The 16,451-nt window shown below is 40.8% G+C and overlaps 1 protein-coding gene across 4 annotated transcripts in view; it reads right to left on the bottom strand.

Moving 5' to 3' along the window:
• FRAS1 (Fraser extracellular matrix complex subunit 1) overlaps positions 1–16,451 on the bottom strand; it is a 447,336-nt gene that overhangs the window by 168,659 nt on the left and 262,226 nt on the right. For all 4 annotated transcript variants that reach the window (XR_004972271.1, XM_036337385.1, XM_036337380.1 and 1 more), the window contains exons 21-23: positions 8,330–8,482; positions 7,801–7,947; positions 3,414–3,560 (exon numbers count right to left, since the gene is read on the bottom strand). Coding sequence is in view for 3 of the 4 variants with exons in the window: in XM_036337385.1 (XP_036193278.1) it covers positions 3,414–3,560; positions 7,801–7,947; positions 8,330–8,482 (447 nt within the window). In the remaining variant the exon portion in view is untranslated. The remainder of the gene's footprint in view (positions 1–3,413; positions 3,561–7,800; positions 7,948–8,329; positions 8,483–16,451) is intronic.

The raw sequence follows: 16,451 nt of genomic DNA, 5'->3' as shown, positions 1-16,451 counted from the left end.
CCTCGTTAGACCAGCTTCCTTTCTGCCCAGCACCTAATTTATGAGGATATTGCCTGCAGCTGCAAGGGGGAAAGTGAGTCCCACATAAGAGATGTCAGACAAGTGAGCTCTAGCGACTCTACTGATAGTAGCCTGGGCACTTCTCTGAGGTTTAGTGTTTCCTAATGATGTGAGACATGAGCGTGTACATGGATCGCTCCTGCTCCTGAGCCTGTTTGTCAGTGGGGCTGCTGAGGAGCCAGGTCAACTCGATCTTATTCCACAAGCCCCCAGTTCTTTATCCCTGAGTCGCACATCTTCATGCAAAGCCTGCTGTAGGGAGTGGCCAATTTGCGGACCCCCTCCAAATGCTTGAGAGAGAAAGGATGTCAGAGAGTCAACTAAGAATGCATCTTCTATCTCCATGACCAGCCCACAATCTCTACTTCTCAAAAATCAGGTGCTGACCAACAGGACAGAAAGAACCAACAATGGTAGAGTGAGACAGGGCATGAAGGACCTGTCCAGAATAAAGGGCTTACTGAAGGAACAGACAATCTCATGTAGAGCAGAACCGATTCATTTTCAGGTTCATCCACTCAGCAAGCACCTGCAGGATACTCAGCATTGGGCGAGGGTGTAAAGTGAGAGGTGTAGACCCTGCCCTCAAGGACCTTATGTTCTAGTGGGTCCCAGCCCTAGATGTGGCCCAAATAATCCAGTGGGGTTGTTAGAAACACAGGTGGCCCAGTCGGCATGGCTCAGTGGTTGAGTGAGCGTCGATCTATGAACCAGGAGGTCATGGTTCGATTCCTGGTCAGGGCACAGGCCCGGATTGTGGGCTCCATCCCCAGTAGAGGGTGTGCAGGAGGCAGCGGATCAATGCTTCTCTCATCATTGATGTTTCTATCTCTCTCTCCCTCTCCCTTCCTCTCTGAAATCAATAAAAACACATTTAAAGAAATAAAAGAAACATAGGTGATCAGGCTCGCCATCAGAACTATAGTCAGTCTCAGAGACTGAGGCAAGAAGAACATGTTGCTGCTGCTATTGCTTTGTTATTGTGGTTACTATAGCTGTCGTTGCTGAGGCAGTTCGGATACAGTCAGAAAACTCATATTTGAAAACGAAGTGCTTGCTAAGAAGGTATGCTTCATGCGTGGGAGATGGGGCAGCGGCATGATTAAGGGCTTAGTTTTGAAGTCAGGTAAGTCTTTATGCAAGTTGTGGCTTTGCTGCTTTTTATCTGCATATCTCACATGCCTCCCTTAAATGTTTTAAGCCTCAGTTTCCTTGTCTGTAAAACAGAAATAAGAATCATACCTATTGATACTTTAATTATAACTAGTGTCTACAGTAGAATTAGAATGGACTGTAGCCCTCAGATGGGGACTTAGTAGTATGCAAAATCTCTGCATGGGAAGATTTGTGGGGTATAAATACATGGTTTGTTGTGGGTAAGGTGCTCAGATACTTAAAACAATATTTATTAAAAAGGAACTATTAACGGTGCAAAAAAATAGTTTCTTTGTGTGTGTGTGTTTTTTGTGTATGTGTTTGCATTTTTATCATCTATCTCATCCAGGGTATGGAAAAATAGTTGGTTTAATTTAAACAGCTAACTTTGTCAGGGAACTGGTGCTAGAGATACTTTGGAATTCTAGAAATATTTGAGCAGAATTAAAATATAGCATGGGTGAATTAGACTTGAGCCACAATAAATAATTAGGGACACGATGTTCTCTAAATATGGAAGTCCTCATCCTTGAAGAGTAGTTATAGACTCGAAATGTCTGATACTTCTTCTCTACAATTGACCTATTCTAATTTCAACAGGAATATTTGAGCATTTTTGGAGCTTAAGCCAAATCAGTGTAACAGAATAATATTGTATGCATTTTGAAATAAATTTTAATATATTTTAACTGGAAAAAAAAAGAATCGTACCTATTGCATAAGGCTACTGTGAAGACTGAAATAATGAATGTAAAGAACCCAGCATAGTGCCTGACATATGGTAGCAGCTTCCTAAAGGTTTGCTGCTGAACTGTTTATCTTGGAGAAATATCTCCACTCTGTGCTGCCTCAGCCCACCTCCCCTCCCTGAGAAGAAGCTGGGAAAACTGCTCATTAGTCACTTTCCCTCTTCCTTGATGCAATATTTCTAAGTCCCAAGGAAGCAGGTAAACGTGCAAGACAGTACATGTGCTTCCAAGAAGATTTATAAAGTTAATCTCACTCATTTATTTGGCTGAATCAGTCCTGAGGGAAAATGACTAACATACAGCCTTGAAAACTGCCAGCACGGTTACGAAATCATTTACAACAGGGAGGATTTGTGATAATCTTGTTTTTCACCGCAAACTAACATTCAGTGGTTAGGAGGGAAGAAACAGAAAAGCTTCTTTGGTCTCGAGCACAGCAGACCACCTAAGTTGACAACCAAGGAGAATTTCCTGGAATGGATAGTGTGCAATGTTGCAAAGGCTTCAAGCATCCCAAGTTTACCGGACAGACGTTTGACCTCCATATCTGAGCCCTAGGTTCCCTGGCAGAACTGGAGATACAGAGGGAAGTGTGGAATAGAGGAATGGAGGAGGGAAAGAACAAGAGCAAGGAAAATCACGCTTGAACTCTCTTTTCCTCTGGCTGAGCACTGCCATTCAAAGAGCAAAATCCCCTAGAATTCCAACCACTGGAGAACAAAGAAAAAGGCAATTGGTTTTTGACATAAACTCCTTGAGGACAGGGACTGTGTCTTCACTCATTTCAGTATGTTGATGAACAAATCAGATACAACTCCTGTCCGCATTAAGCATAGAGTCTAGCATTCTAGAGTTGTAAATGCAAGTGCCTATGGGGCCCAGGAAGGTAGTGTAAATCTTTTAAATAGGCCTGTGTGATGGAATAGGGAACAGTGAGGACTGTGGTGACCTTCAGAGATCATGCTCTATCCAACAGAGACAACAGCTACTCATGCCAACCTCCTGTCGCATTCCGGGAATGCAAATCCAGTTTTGCCATATCTTCTGACTTAGAAGAATCTCAATTTTTGTATGGTATGTTTTCTGATTTTTAAAAGGCAAATATTAAACGTTTTGAAACACTGGAAGATTCGGTGGGCCAAATACAACCAGAGGGTTTTCACTTTGCCACCCCTGGTCTTGTTACTATTAACTTACACAATGGCTGGTGCATAGTAGGTGCTCAAAAATATTTGTTTAACAAATAAATATTTTTCATCTCCCTGCTTGAACCTTTAATACATAAATTAATGAGTGAAGACATGAATGCATACATACATAATGACTTCTTGCTATCATCAGAGAAAGTCTAAATGCATGATGACAGTATTTTCCCAAGGTGGGGGATGAACATCTATAGTAAAGGGGCATCACTGGTAAAAGAACTGTACAACTCAGGACGAGCTTCACCTTTGCATGTCTTGGTGGAGAAGTCAAGATAGTACTGTGGGGCACAGTTCTCATTCTGACAATCCCCAAAGAGCAGGACCTTGTTTGGATCTCGGCAGGAGGTACAGCTGGCCTGGGAATCACAGCTTCCACAGTGCGGGTTGCATGCTGAGCAGATAGGAAAAGAAAATGACCAGATGATTACAATTGCAAATACTGACATACTGATCAAACCTAGACAGATGCTGCAAAGAAACAAAGCCCAGCTCCAACCTGTTCCTTAATTATGGCTCATAGCCCTCCCCTGTGATCAACAGAAACAGACAATGTTAGTCTTATTTTCCAACATTAAAAAAAGATAATCTTATTTTCCAGAAAAGATAAATGATAAACCCACGAATGGAAACCCCTCATTCAAATTGCCTTTGTGATTCAGCAACAGAATTTATACTTAGCCCAAGATCTCTGAAATGATAGATAGTCCAGAGTTTTATTTGAACCTTACTTCTTAAGGAATCAAGCCCCCTTAGTTAATGACATAGATTCAGAGTTTATGTGATGTCAAGATTAAAATTAGGCATCAACTTTAAGATACAATGGACTTAAAGGTGACCTGGTTTACTGATTTGCCCAGTTGTGATTCTTAGCAACTGTTTACTTAATTTAGGCATTGAGGGATGATTCCTAAATCTGATCATACTCCCATCTTCCCTAACTGAGCAACTGGCATTTCTCCATCTACTCAATTATTCATGCTAGAAACCTGGGAGTCTATTTGACAGCCCCTTTTCCTCACTCCCAATCACTCACTGGATCCTATTTATTGGAACTCTCCTATGTAATTCTCAGAACTTTTTGCTTTTCTCCATATCCACACATGCCACCAATAGATCCAGCCATCATCATCTCCTTTGGACTGCTACCATAGTCTCCTAATTAGTTTCCCTAAATCTAATCTGACCCCCTTGCAATCTATTTTCCATGTTTCCACCAGAGTAATATTTTCATTCGTACTGCTCAAGCTCCAGAGGTCAATTTCATCTATACCAGGGGTGGGCAAACTTTTTGACTCGAGGGCCACAATGGGTTCTTAAACTGGACCGGAGGGCCGGAACAAAAGCATGGATGGAGTGTTTGTGTGAACTAATATAAATTCAAAGTAAACATCATTACATAAAAGGGTACGGTCTTTTTTTTTTTTTAGTTTTATTCATTTCGAACGGGCCGCGGGCCGTAGTTTGCCCACGGCTGATCTATACATTCATATTTTTCCTGAATCCTGAAAAATTAATTTCCAGCTTTCATTTCTACAAATATTGCTCCTCCATCATTCCCTTTATTTGTCCCACCTATACATTTTAACTCACATATTTGAATCCTCTCAATATAATCTCCAAGTCTCTTGTCTTTAACTCGTACTCATTCTCCAGGCTCTTCTTCAAGAAGGCCTTCCCTGATTCTCCAGTCTAGACTAGGTCTGCCAGTTACTGTTTCTATAACACTCCATACATTTCTTTCATGCCATATATAACCATTTTCATTTAAGTGATTATTTAATATCTGTATCCTTTAAGCTAAAAGCTTGATAAAAGTAAAGGCCAGGTTTGCTTTGTTCCTTGCAAGAATCCCAGCACCTAACTGGTTATCTATCATCTTGTAGGTGTTTAGTAAACACTTGTTACATAAATAAAAGAAGCCAGATATTTTAATTATGTACCCTCAAGCACTAGCATCTCTACTTCATTCTGAAATATTCTCTAAATATAGGTCACAGGAAAAGTCTACAGAGTGATCAAGGGAGTTTTAAATCTATGGGGTATCAAAGCATGAGGCACACTGTAGAAAATCACCTCCCTGTGAAATAAAAAGAAAGAAAACCTCGCCGAAACCGGTTTGGCTCAGTGGATGGAGCATCGGCCTGCGGACTGAAGGGTCCCAGGTTCGATTCTGGTCAGGGGCATGTACCTGGGTTGCGGGCATATCCCCAGTGGGAGATGTGCAGGAGGCAGCTGATCGATGTTTCTCTCTCATCGATGTTTCTAACTCTCTATCTCTCTCCCTTCCTCTCTATAAAAAATCAATAAAATATATTTAAAAAAAAAAGAAAGAAAACCTCGTGTTTTACCTATAAGAAAAAGCAATGATATAACATATTCATTAGAGTATGTAGATTTGTAATGAAATGTCCCATAAAAATTCTAGATGGGAGTTTTCAGATAATTTGGGAATAGTTAGAAAAGAATATTTTAAATGTTGGAAACTTACATGACAGTAAACTTTTATCCTTCTTTTGTTTTAATAGGATTTCTACACATGGCGCATCTTAATTTTGGCAAAATGTTTGATAATGATCCCAAAGATAAACTGGTGAATACAAAAATAAAGGGGTCTAGTAGTTGTAGGTGGTTTTAAAGATGGTTGAAATGCATACTCAAACGTGATCAGGAAATCTTTGTAATTGGTAAAAGAAATGTCTAGTAGAGTAATATGACCAAGTCATTATTTTTACTTGATCAATATTTTTATTAATAACTGTTAATTAATGAAAACAATGATGTCATGCTAATGATATTGAAATATGCCATATATACCTATATAGGAAACACAGTAGTTAAGTTTTACCAGCTGAAAGAATAAGAGCTCAAACCTATTTTGCCAGTTGAGGCAATAAACTAAAAGTAATAAGATAAAATAAACAAAACTATAAGCCCTACATTTATGTTCCATAACAAATGAACACAAATAGCGGATACAAAAGGCCTTAGACAGCAATTCCTATAAAAAAAGGACCTGAAAGTTTTAGTTGATTAAAAGCGTATTACAAGTGTGATATGGTTACTAAGGAAATGAATACACTCTTGAGCTGAAGAGCCTACATGTAAACTAAATGTCACCTGGAACCCCCTACTTGATAGGGAGCTGCAAAAAGAGGCCCAAATGCCAGTTCCTTGGACTGGGGTCACAGGTCAGTACACAGCTGAGTTTCCTGTAATACTTCCTCAAGCCTCTGTCAGCCTCCATGCTCTTGAATCCTTCTATGCAGTCTTTCATTTCACCTTGCTACCTCAGTGTAAAACTCAGCCCCTTCACTGACTTCCAAAATAATATAGATTCACAATGACCATCTTGAAACGTTAAGAGGATTGGGAGGATGCACTAGTGTCATAATGAGAAGCACAGGCTTCCACTATTCCTGTCTGAACCATTCTTCCTCTCTCATCTATCCCCTCACCCTTCTCCAAGGCAATCTGCAAATGTGCTTGTCTCACTCAGGGCAGTTCTGCACATACCAGAGCCCCTTAGGTCCTCAGCTTCCATCTTCGGAGGGATGTGGGTAAGGAGCATTTCTCCAAGCTATGAGGTATTAGTCCTATTGCAGTCATGTTGGGATGACCACATCTGGAGTAGCAGGTGCAGTTCTCTAAGGTCACTAACTCCATGGATAGTAGACAGTGAAGAAAGAGATGAGTGAACTAGTGATTAATTTACTTGCTCAAGGTAACAAAGCTAATAAGTGGTAGGTAGGATTTGAACTCCTGACTCTTGAGCCAACTCTCCTAACCACTACTCTATAATTGCTCCAACATGGTATTTCCTAGGACATAAAGTTGAAATATCAGCACTGTATTTGTTAACTTTCATTTTCAAATGAGAAAGTATAACTATATATATATATGTGTGTATATATATATATTGCAATATATATATATATATATATATATATATATATATATATATATATTGCAAATGACACTTCAATGATTGAAATAAAGTCAGCCACCTCAGTCCATTTTTAAAAGTGTTCTGTCATCTGTGAAGGATTTCCTAATTTATTCCCTCAGATTTGCCCTTTCCCTAATTTATCCTAACTCTTTGTTTTGCCTGACTCAGTAATTAATCATATTTTGACTTCTTTCAAAAATAAGACATCTATACAATTAACTCTCATGCAAGACAAAATAACTACTGTTTGGGCAGAAACTAAATACTCTGTGCATGTCAAGCCCTCCATATTGTCAATATTCAACAAATACATGTCAAAAACAAATTGAATCCAGAGAAGTGCTGAGGTCACTGGTTGTGTGCTAGAATGATCTCTGCTTAGGACCTTGTAATTCAAACGCTGAAGGAAACAATAAAAGGAAATAGACTAACATTTTTTTATTTTTTAATAAAATAACTACAGAACAGACAGATTAAATAAATAGCTGACCCAAGATCACACATCTGGTACTGGCAGAGGAGAGGCCCAGCCCAGCACTTCGAATTAGGGTGATATCTGATTAAATCTGCTAATGGCATCCATATGCCTTTTTAGATTAATTTTCGTCCTTTTATAAAAATAAAGGCTACAGGTAAGAAAACGGAAGCAAAGGAAAAGAGAGAAAACTCATGTTTTAAAACCTACATTGACAAGAATGGCTGTCATCAAGATAGTGCCCTGGGAAGCAGGTGGTGCTGCAGGTGCCAAGGTGGGACAGAACGAGGCCAGTGTCACATGAGGAGCAGGAGAAGGGTCCTCTGCCCTGGCAGGTTCTACAGGAGGAGTGACATTCTGCAGAGACACAAAGAGAACCTGTGAAGCCAAACTCCTTTCCAAAGTAGTATCCCCAGAACTGTTCATAAAAGCCCAGTGCTGGGGTGGGTGTGGGAAGGAGGGGGTCACTGGGGGGAAAAGGGGGGCATCTGTAATACCTTCAACAATAAGGATAAATTTTTTAAAAAGCCCCAATGCTGAGAGCATTAGCTGGTCTGATTTATTATCACAGTGTGCACCCTCTGCTCCCCTCCCTTCCCCTGCCCTCCCCACCCATCCCCTGCCGCCCCTCCTGTTCTCTCTCTCCTCTCTCTCTCTCCCCCCCACAAGTCTCCTCAGCTATTACCCAAAAGAGAAGCTCAACAGGCACCAGCAGCTCCTGTGTCCCACACTGACTTACTTTTACAAGCTCCTTTCTCCGCGTAATATCCAGAAGGGCAATCAGGAACACAGTGGTCCCCCAGCAGCAGGAACTGGGTGTTCTGGCACCTCAGGCAGATGCTCCCGGGGTTGTGGAGATCAGCTGCACATTGCTGGCACAGAGGATGGCAGTCTGGAGAGGGCAAGGGAGCACAGAGAAAGCAGATGATGGAAGCACCAAGACTCATCACTACACCAAAAGGGCAGATGGAACTGCAATTACCACCGTTGCAGCACAGACAGTTTGAGTGCCCAAAGGCAGTATCTGGCAGTAGAGCAGAAGTGAGGGATCTGCACAAATTGTGTGTTTGAGGATTTTAGCAAATGGCCAGGCCCAGCACATCAATTGAGTTTTCATCCCTTTCCAATTGAACGACCTTCAAGTTCTAGGGCAGCTTGTGATAGAGATACTTGCAAGGCGTATACAGCGAACTGTCAGACTCACAGAAACAGTATCATCGATACTATCACCATTTCCCCATGAGCTCCGAGAACTCGAGGACAGCATGCGCCCCCTTCCCCGTGCTTCTGAGCTGTGCTCACTGCCCTCCCAGATTCGGTCTTCCAGAGGCAGTACACCAGTCTCAGGCATTTGTACGGGGGGATTGGAGTTAGTAAATCATTGGGTTCAGATCGTGGAAAACTTTAATTTTTAACTAAAGGAAAATTTATGACAAAGAGTTATGAATTGAAAATTCATTTTCATGACGCAAAACATAGCTCACGGAAGCTCTGTTGTACCAGTTATGACTGAAGCTATAAGACAAATTACCTGGTATGGCGAGCACTGCCTCTTGTTCTCGCCCATACAATAGACATCCTTTAATTCAAGAACTTGATTGTGTTCATCCCCCATTTAGGTGAAAATATCTGTCCTGATAATTACCCTTTAAGTCCCATTGACCATCCCCCATTCCAAAGGTGGAAGAAATACACAAATCCATAATTACCCACCAAAATAAAAGAGGTGTAAAAGCCCGAGGAAAAAGAAGAGAGAACTCTGGTTATAAGGCCTTTCCATCTTCCCCTTTGGATTCAAAGCACTTTTGTACTTGCTAATGTCTCACTCAGGGACCAGATAGTCTTGTAGATATAGACTGGGATAACTACTGATGTTTAGACTAAAAACAATCCTGTCATTGAAACAGATTGCTGACCCCTGAACTCTACTAAAACAGGTCTTTCTCTCTATATCTTCAGCGATACATTTTCTTAACTGCTGATCATCTGAGATGTGTTCCCTGTGCAAGAAGCAGATTTGAGTCCCATACCCAGCACCCACTCACCTGCATGAGAAGCCATGCTAGGACTTTTATAATGACTCCAGCAGTTGAAGCAAAAGTCCTCAAAAATGCTGACCCTCCTGCAGCAGGCAAACTAACAGCCCCTGACCTTTCTCTGAACTTTGGGAGTTTCAAGTTACAGGCAGCCTTTGCTAGTATTAGGAACAATTCTGAATATCCTAAGAGCCAAATTAAGCCTCATGACAGCCCTTCAGAGATTCATAAAGGAGATTATGACTGTATGGAGAGAAATATGATAAGGAGGCAATTTTCCTTGACTTAATGTATGGTTTCCACACAATGCCAAACTTTTTAAAATCTTTATTCCTGTGCCCTACTCACAGTGCCAGGAGCACAACCCTACATGTACAAAGGGGAGACTCAGAAAAGCTTTAAAAGTTGCTGGAGCAAATGGAGGAGGCTGTGCTTTGTGATTACCTAAATGCATGGATACATGTTCCGATTGGGCCCATTACTGACTCAAGGCGAGATTAGTTGAAAGGTCATGGCCTCTTCCTCTTTAAAGCAAGTACTTGCAGAGAGTTCTGGGCTCAGGCATGCATCAACAAGGTCTGCAGGTGTGCAGAGATCTAAACACTAGTTGCAACTAACTGCAGCTTTCTCTAGTGTGCAATTAGAGAAATGAAAGAGTAATCACCCAGGGGATGCTTTGAAGAGAAAGTAAGCAGGTCTCGGGAGTATTCCGTGGGTACAATAAATAAATATTTATGGATTTGTCTTACCTTAAGGATCTCTAGAAGCTGTTTTAAAAAAGGAGCATAATGTGTAGTATTATTTCTAAAGGAAGATAGAGCTGAGTTATGGACACTCCTTCACACCTCATGGCAGCTGCTTTTAAACCTTTATTGCTCTCCTCTAGTCACCACCCCCACCTGCCCACCTCCTCCCTTCCCAGGTTATTTCATCTTCTACTTCTTTCAGCCCTTCAAGCATGAGCACCTTCAATTCCTCCCTGTCAACCTCAGCACATCTGTATTTAGCCATTTTTATTTCAATTCTCTCACAGAATGAAATGGCTAATTCTTCCACCTACATTCTTTTTTGTTAGTGTTATCAATCCTCACCCAAGGATATTTTTTCGTTGATTTTTAGAGAAAGTAGAAGGAAGGGGAAGAGACACAGAGAGAGAAACATCAATGTGAGAGAAATACATTGATGGGTTGCCTCCTGCACAAGCCGCAAATGGGGCTGTGGATCGAGGCTGCGACCGAGGTGCATGCCCTTGACTGGAATCAAACCCGGAACCCTTCAGTCCTTGGGCCGATGCCATTGAGTCAAACTGGCTAGGCTTGACCAATTTTCAACATTATTTGAAATTCAGCATTATTGCATACTTTCCCTCATCTCTATTTACTTTCCTTGACCTCAACTTCCAAATCTCAGGCCTCTGCTTCTCTCCATGGTTTCATGTTAAGTTTTAAGACATATCACTTGCATGATGGAATGAGTACCCAGAGGCAAAGAGAAACCAATAACTGACAACTGAAAATATAAAACTCTCAACTGAAGGCTGCCCAAAGCATCACATTAATCCAAGTTGGGTTATAGTTTTACCTCACACACATAACTACCTGAGTCTGGAAAGATGAACTCTCTAACTGTTTTGGTTCGCTACCTGTATTCATTCATTATTCATTCATCCACAATTTAAAAAGTCTTCTAAACACCCAATCTCATGAATCGATTCATACCAAAACAACAATGTGAGTGGGTCCCCTGGTAATACACTCACGCAAACCTCCATCGTATACAAGTCCCCAACAGAAGAGCACTTAAATAAAAATGCCCTAAAGTCGATCTGAAAGTTGACTGACTTTTATTAAACCAACCAGAATAAAAACTAAATTCCTAAAACCCAAGAAACACCTTTGTCTTAAGAAGCTTGACATCAAAATCACTTTGTAGGGGAAAGTATCTTGGGAAAGCTCAAAATGAGTGATGATGTGCAAGGAAAAAAGCCAAAAATCAGAGCAACCAGGGCTTGAGGATTAATACCAGTGTTCTGACTTGTAATCAGAGAAGTATAGTTCCCGAGGGCAGCCTACAGAATGCAGGCACGGCAGGCTGAAGTGGCCAGTCCCATCGGGCACCACCAGCAGCAAGCTTCAGGCTCAAGCCCAGGGCACCACTGTGACCTTCTTCCCAGGACAGGGGCTGAGTGGGACTTGAATGGGGATCTTGAGGTTTTATTTTTCTGGCTACAGAGTGAACTATGATTGTAAATATTAAGAACATTTTTACAGAGTTTAAATAAGCATAAAAATCACCCTATGTAGGCCTTTCAGATGAAATACTAACATTGACACTTTTCTTAGTTTTCTATACAAATATATATATATATATATATACATTTTTAATAAATTAGGTGATATTAAACATTGTCATGTAATATCTTTATTTTTACTCAATATAATCAGCATTTCCATGTGTCATTAGACACTCTTTGTAAACATAATTTTTAGGGGCTCCATGATATTCAGTAAAACAATGATAACACCTTTGAATGTTTTAAATTATAGGTGACCCTTGAACAACACAGGGGGTTAAGGGTACCAACCCCGTGTGCAGTAAAAAATTTGTATGTAATTATGACTTCCCTAAAACGTAATTACAGTCATCCCTTGATATCTGTGGAGGATTGTGTCCAGGACCTCCTGTGGATACTAAAATCTGAGGATGCTCAGTCCCTTATAAAATAGTGTAGAACAATGCATACAGTTGGCCCTCTATATTGTTAGATTCTTAACCAAGGATCAAAAATACTATTTTCCCCTGGCCGTTGTGGCTCAGTGGATTGAGCACCAAGAGGCCACCAGTTGGATTCCCAGTCAGGGCACATGCCCAGGTTTTGGGCTTGATCCCCAGAAGCAGGTGTGCAAGAGGCAGCCCATTGATGTTTCTCTCTCACATTGATGTTTCTATCTCTCTTTCCCTTTCCCTTCCTCTCTCTCTCTAAAAAAAATTAATAAAAACATATTTTAAAAATATTATTTTCGATATGCGGTGGTTGAATCTGTAAAACCCAGAGACATAGAGGATTGATTGTGTATTTACTGAAAAAATATCCATCTATAAGTGGACTTAGATTGTTCTAAAATCATGTTGTTCAAGGGTCAACTGTATTTCCTAAAAGACAATGTCAAAAGAGTACAATTCATATTATTATTATAGCTGACATTTGTTGAGCTCTGAATGTATATCAAGCACTATGCTAATTATTATAAATACATAATCACATTAGGAAGATGAAGTAGGCATTGTTTTTATCCCTATTTGAAAGACAAAAGAAACTGAGACTTAACTTAGAAGTTAAGTCTTTTGCTTGCACACACCATATCCACACTGACTCCAGATCATACACTTTTAACTACTAAAGACATGAAAAAATGCAAAATGCTTAGTAAGTATTAAATTTTTCTTCGAGAAAGCTTGTATCAATTTACACCTCAAAGAGCCATTCATGAGACTGTTTCATTATAACTTTGCCTGCACTGAGATTTTAAAAGGAGTAAAACAATCTTGGCTAATTTGGCTGGTGAAAACTGGTATTACATCATGAGATTAAATACTTTAAAAATATTTTCTTTCAAACAACAAAAATATTTAACATCTAGTGTACTCATAGAGCTTTCAATATGGTGGAGAAAAGTGACCCTGGATGTATAAAATATGTAAAACCAAACAACAATCTGAAATATCAACCAGTGAGCTCTCTCCTCATCCACTGTAACCATCCCCCATTGGGCCAGGAAGAAAGGTATCAAAATCAGGCCTATGAAGATACCAAATTCAAAGAGCCCAGAACAGGTGAAAGAAGGAAAAACAAACTTGAATGTGCACTGGAGCTATTAGACCCAGTCCTCTCCCCACCAACATAACCCCTACACTCTCCACCTTTGTTCCCCAGCCTAGAAAAACCCTTCACTCTGGAGAGGAAGAAGAAGCAGAGAAACCATTTGCTTTGCCCCTGCCCTACCCCCTTGAAGAATAGGTTGGTGGCAGCCCAGTGGAATATCTAAGAATCCAAGAATAGAGTGGACTTGGGCTGTGCTTCTTGCCTTAAAGAGGACTGTCTCCAAATGGAGTCCTGTATCACAGGGCAATGGAGACGGTGGCACAGCAGGATGAGCAAGAAGGGAGTGTATGGCAGACACTGAGACACAGGACTGCCAGGAGTCTGTTACTAACACTCCATAAAATGCTAACAGGGCAATGAAAGCCTATAAGGGGTATCACTCAGTCCAGAAGGCAGTGAAGGCTTGCTAGAGGAGGCTGAGACAGGAACACTGTGTGTGGTTCAGCCACAGGAGCCATACAGGACCTAGGTGGGTCAGTTTTGGAATAGCCTGTAAGTCATGAAAAAGGGTATAGATTTTATTCTATAGGCAACGGGGGGTCAGTTTATAAGTGTGTTTGTCTTTCACCAGTCTATTTACTGAGCTATCTGCTTTTAATATGAATGGGAAATTATTGTATGAAAGGTAATTAGTGATGGGAGAAGACATTAGAACTACTGCAGAAAACCAACAATCCAAGAAAACATCCAGCAGCTCTCAGTACGAAACCTGGGGGTAGGACCTCTCCTGTTCTCTCCCCTCCTCCCCTCCATTACGAATATAGAAGGCCCTTCTCTGTCAATAACATCCCACAGCTGAATTGCCCTCCAGGGGCTTATGCTAGATTAGGTAAATTCAGAATATTAATTATGATGTGTCTTGGTGTGGTCCTCTTTGGATTCCTTTTGTTTGGGGTTCTCTGCGCTTCCTGGACTTGTAAGTCTATTTCTTTCACCAGGTAGGGGAAGTTTTCTGTCATTATTTCTTCAAATAGGTTTTCAGTATCTTGCTCTCTCTCTCTACACCAAGACACATCATAATTAAAATGCCAAGAGGAAAAGACAAAGAGAGAATCTTAAAAGCTGCAAGAGAAAAACAGTTAGTTACCTATAAGGGAGTACCCATACGACTGTCAGCTGATTTCTCAACAGAAACTATGCAGGCCAGAAGGGAGTGGCAAGAAATATTCAAAGTGATGAATAGCAAGACCCTACAACCAAGATTACTTTACCCAGCAAAGCTATCATTCAAGAATTGAAGGTCAGATAAAGAGCTTCACAGATAAGAAAAAGCTAAAGGAGTTCATCACCACCAAACCAGTATTATATGAAATGCTGAAAGGTATCCTTTAAGAAGAGGAAGAAGAAGAAAAAGGTAAAGATAAAAATTATAAACAACAAATACATATCTATCAACAAGTGAATCTAAAAATCAAGTGAATAAAAAATCTGATGAACAGAATAAACTGGTGAATATAATAGAATCAGGGGCATAGAAAGGGAGTGGACTGACAATTCTCAGGGGGAAAGGGATGAGGGGGGTGCGGGAAGAGACCGAAAAAAAATTGTACATCTATGGATGAGGACAGTGGTGGGGGGTAAGGACAGAGGGTGGGGTGGGAACCAGGTGGAGGGGAGCTATGGGGGGGAGGGGAGAGGAACAACTGTTATAATCTGAACAATAAAGATTTAATTAAAAAAAAGAATATTAAGAATATTAGAACATAAGTACATGAAAGCTATCATGACCAGGCATGGAAATCTGGGGTGTCCCTTAGGAAAAAAAAAAATAACATAAACATACCACTGGTTTGTCTCCCGGATAATGACTGAGGAAGATCGTTTCACAAATTGTCAGTTTCTAATATACCTTTAAAAATGAAAACAGAGTAGAATTTGGCCACATCAGTTGTACCTAGAAGGTGGCCCCTACCTATTTGTTGAATGAAAGAAAAAAATTATTGGAGTAATAGCACTAGGAACTTGGGAAGTTTGGGGCCCTTAAAAAGTTTGATATGCATTGCACCACCTGGTTTTCAAAAGGTACTTTAGGCTAAGAGGGAAGGGCGCTACTCGGCTGTGCGTGTGACAACATACAACTGCCTTGTCAGTACAATTGGAGATAACAAAGAGGAATATCTCCATGGTTGGTCAAATGCATTAATCATATAATCTAAACATAATTAAGAGGTGGTAGGAGCCATCTCCAGGCACTGCAGGAGGTGATGCTGTGTCCTGGGGAACTGCTAAGGCACCAGTCGCTTCAGGCCCAGTAAAATCTGTGGGCACATTTTCTAAAAACTAAGCTGATTTAGAGGCAAGTCTTGAATTCTTCTTGGTAGGCGTTGACCCTCTGACAAAATCTAATTCATATTCTTGCTGGACCCACACTGGAGGAGCACAGCTGTCAGAAAGTGTGTCCTGCAATTGGCAGTATCCCTGGAGAGGCCAACAAACCACAGAGTGAATTTCTCCAGAATCACCTTCCATGCCCATTCCTCCCCACAGGTGATATTTGGAACAATTTCACAGGATACGTGAGAGGAAGTGTATACGGTCACTGATCAATCTGTACCAGGACTGCGGTTACTAAAATAGGGGAGCTGAGTGTCCAACCCGCCAACCCAGCAGCCTCTGCAAGATTAACATCCCATCCTAAAAGCCCCATCTGTGCAGTAAGGCATTTGCCTCTCACCCGCTGCCCCCGTCTATAATCAAAAGAGGAGGCTAACCTCAAATGTGTCTGAATGGGGAGTGGATATCCATTAAATGCCTAAAAACAGTGCCATTCTGGAGGCCGTCGCTCCCATTGCTATTCAGTAAGTAAATCCTTATTTGTCACTATTTCAATTACAGTGAAAAGTCTTTAAATATAAAACTCATTAAGAGTGACAAGGGAAGACAAGAGGCCCAGGATGCAGTTATTGATGGCCTGTTTCAGCTTCTTGGTATAACATAAGCAT

The sequence above is a fragment of the Myotis myotis genome, unplaced genomic scaffold (assembly GCF_014108235.1).
Source record: "Myotis myotis isolate mMyoMyo1 unplaced genomic scaffold, mMyoMyo1.p scaffold_m19_p_1, whole genome shotgun sequence".
In the NCBI taxonomy this organism is placed as follows: domain Eukaryota; kingdom Metazoa; phylum Chordata; class Mammalia; order Chiroptera; family Vespertilionidae; genus Myotis; species Myotis myotis.
This window is presented reverse-complemented; position numbering and strand designations above follow the sequence as displayed.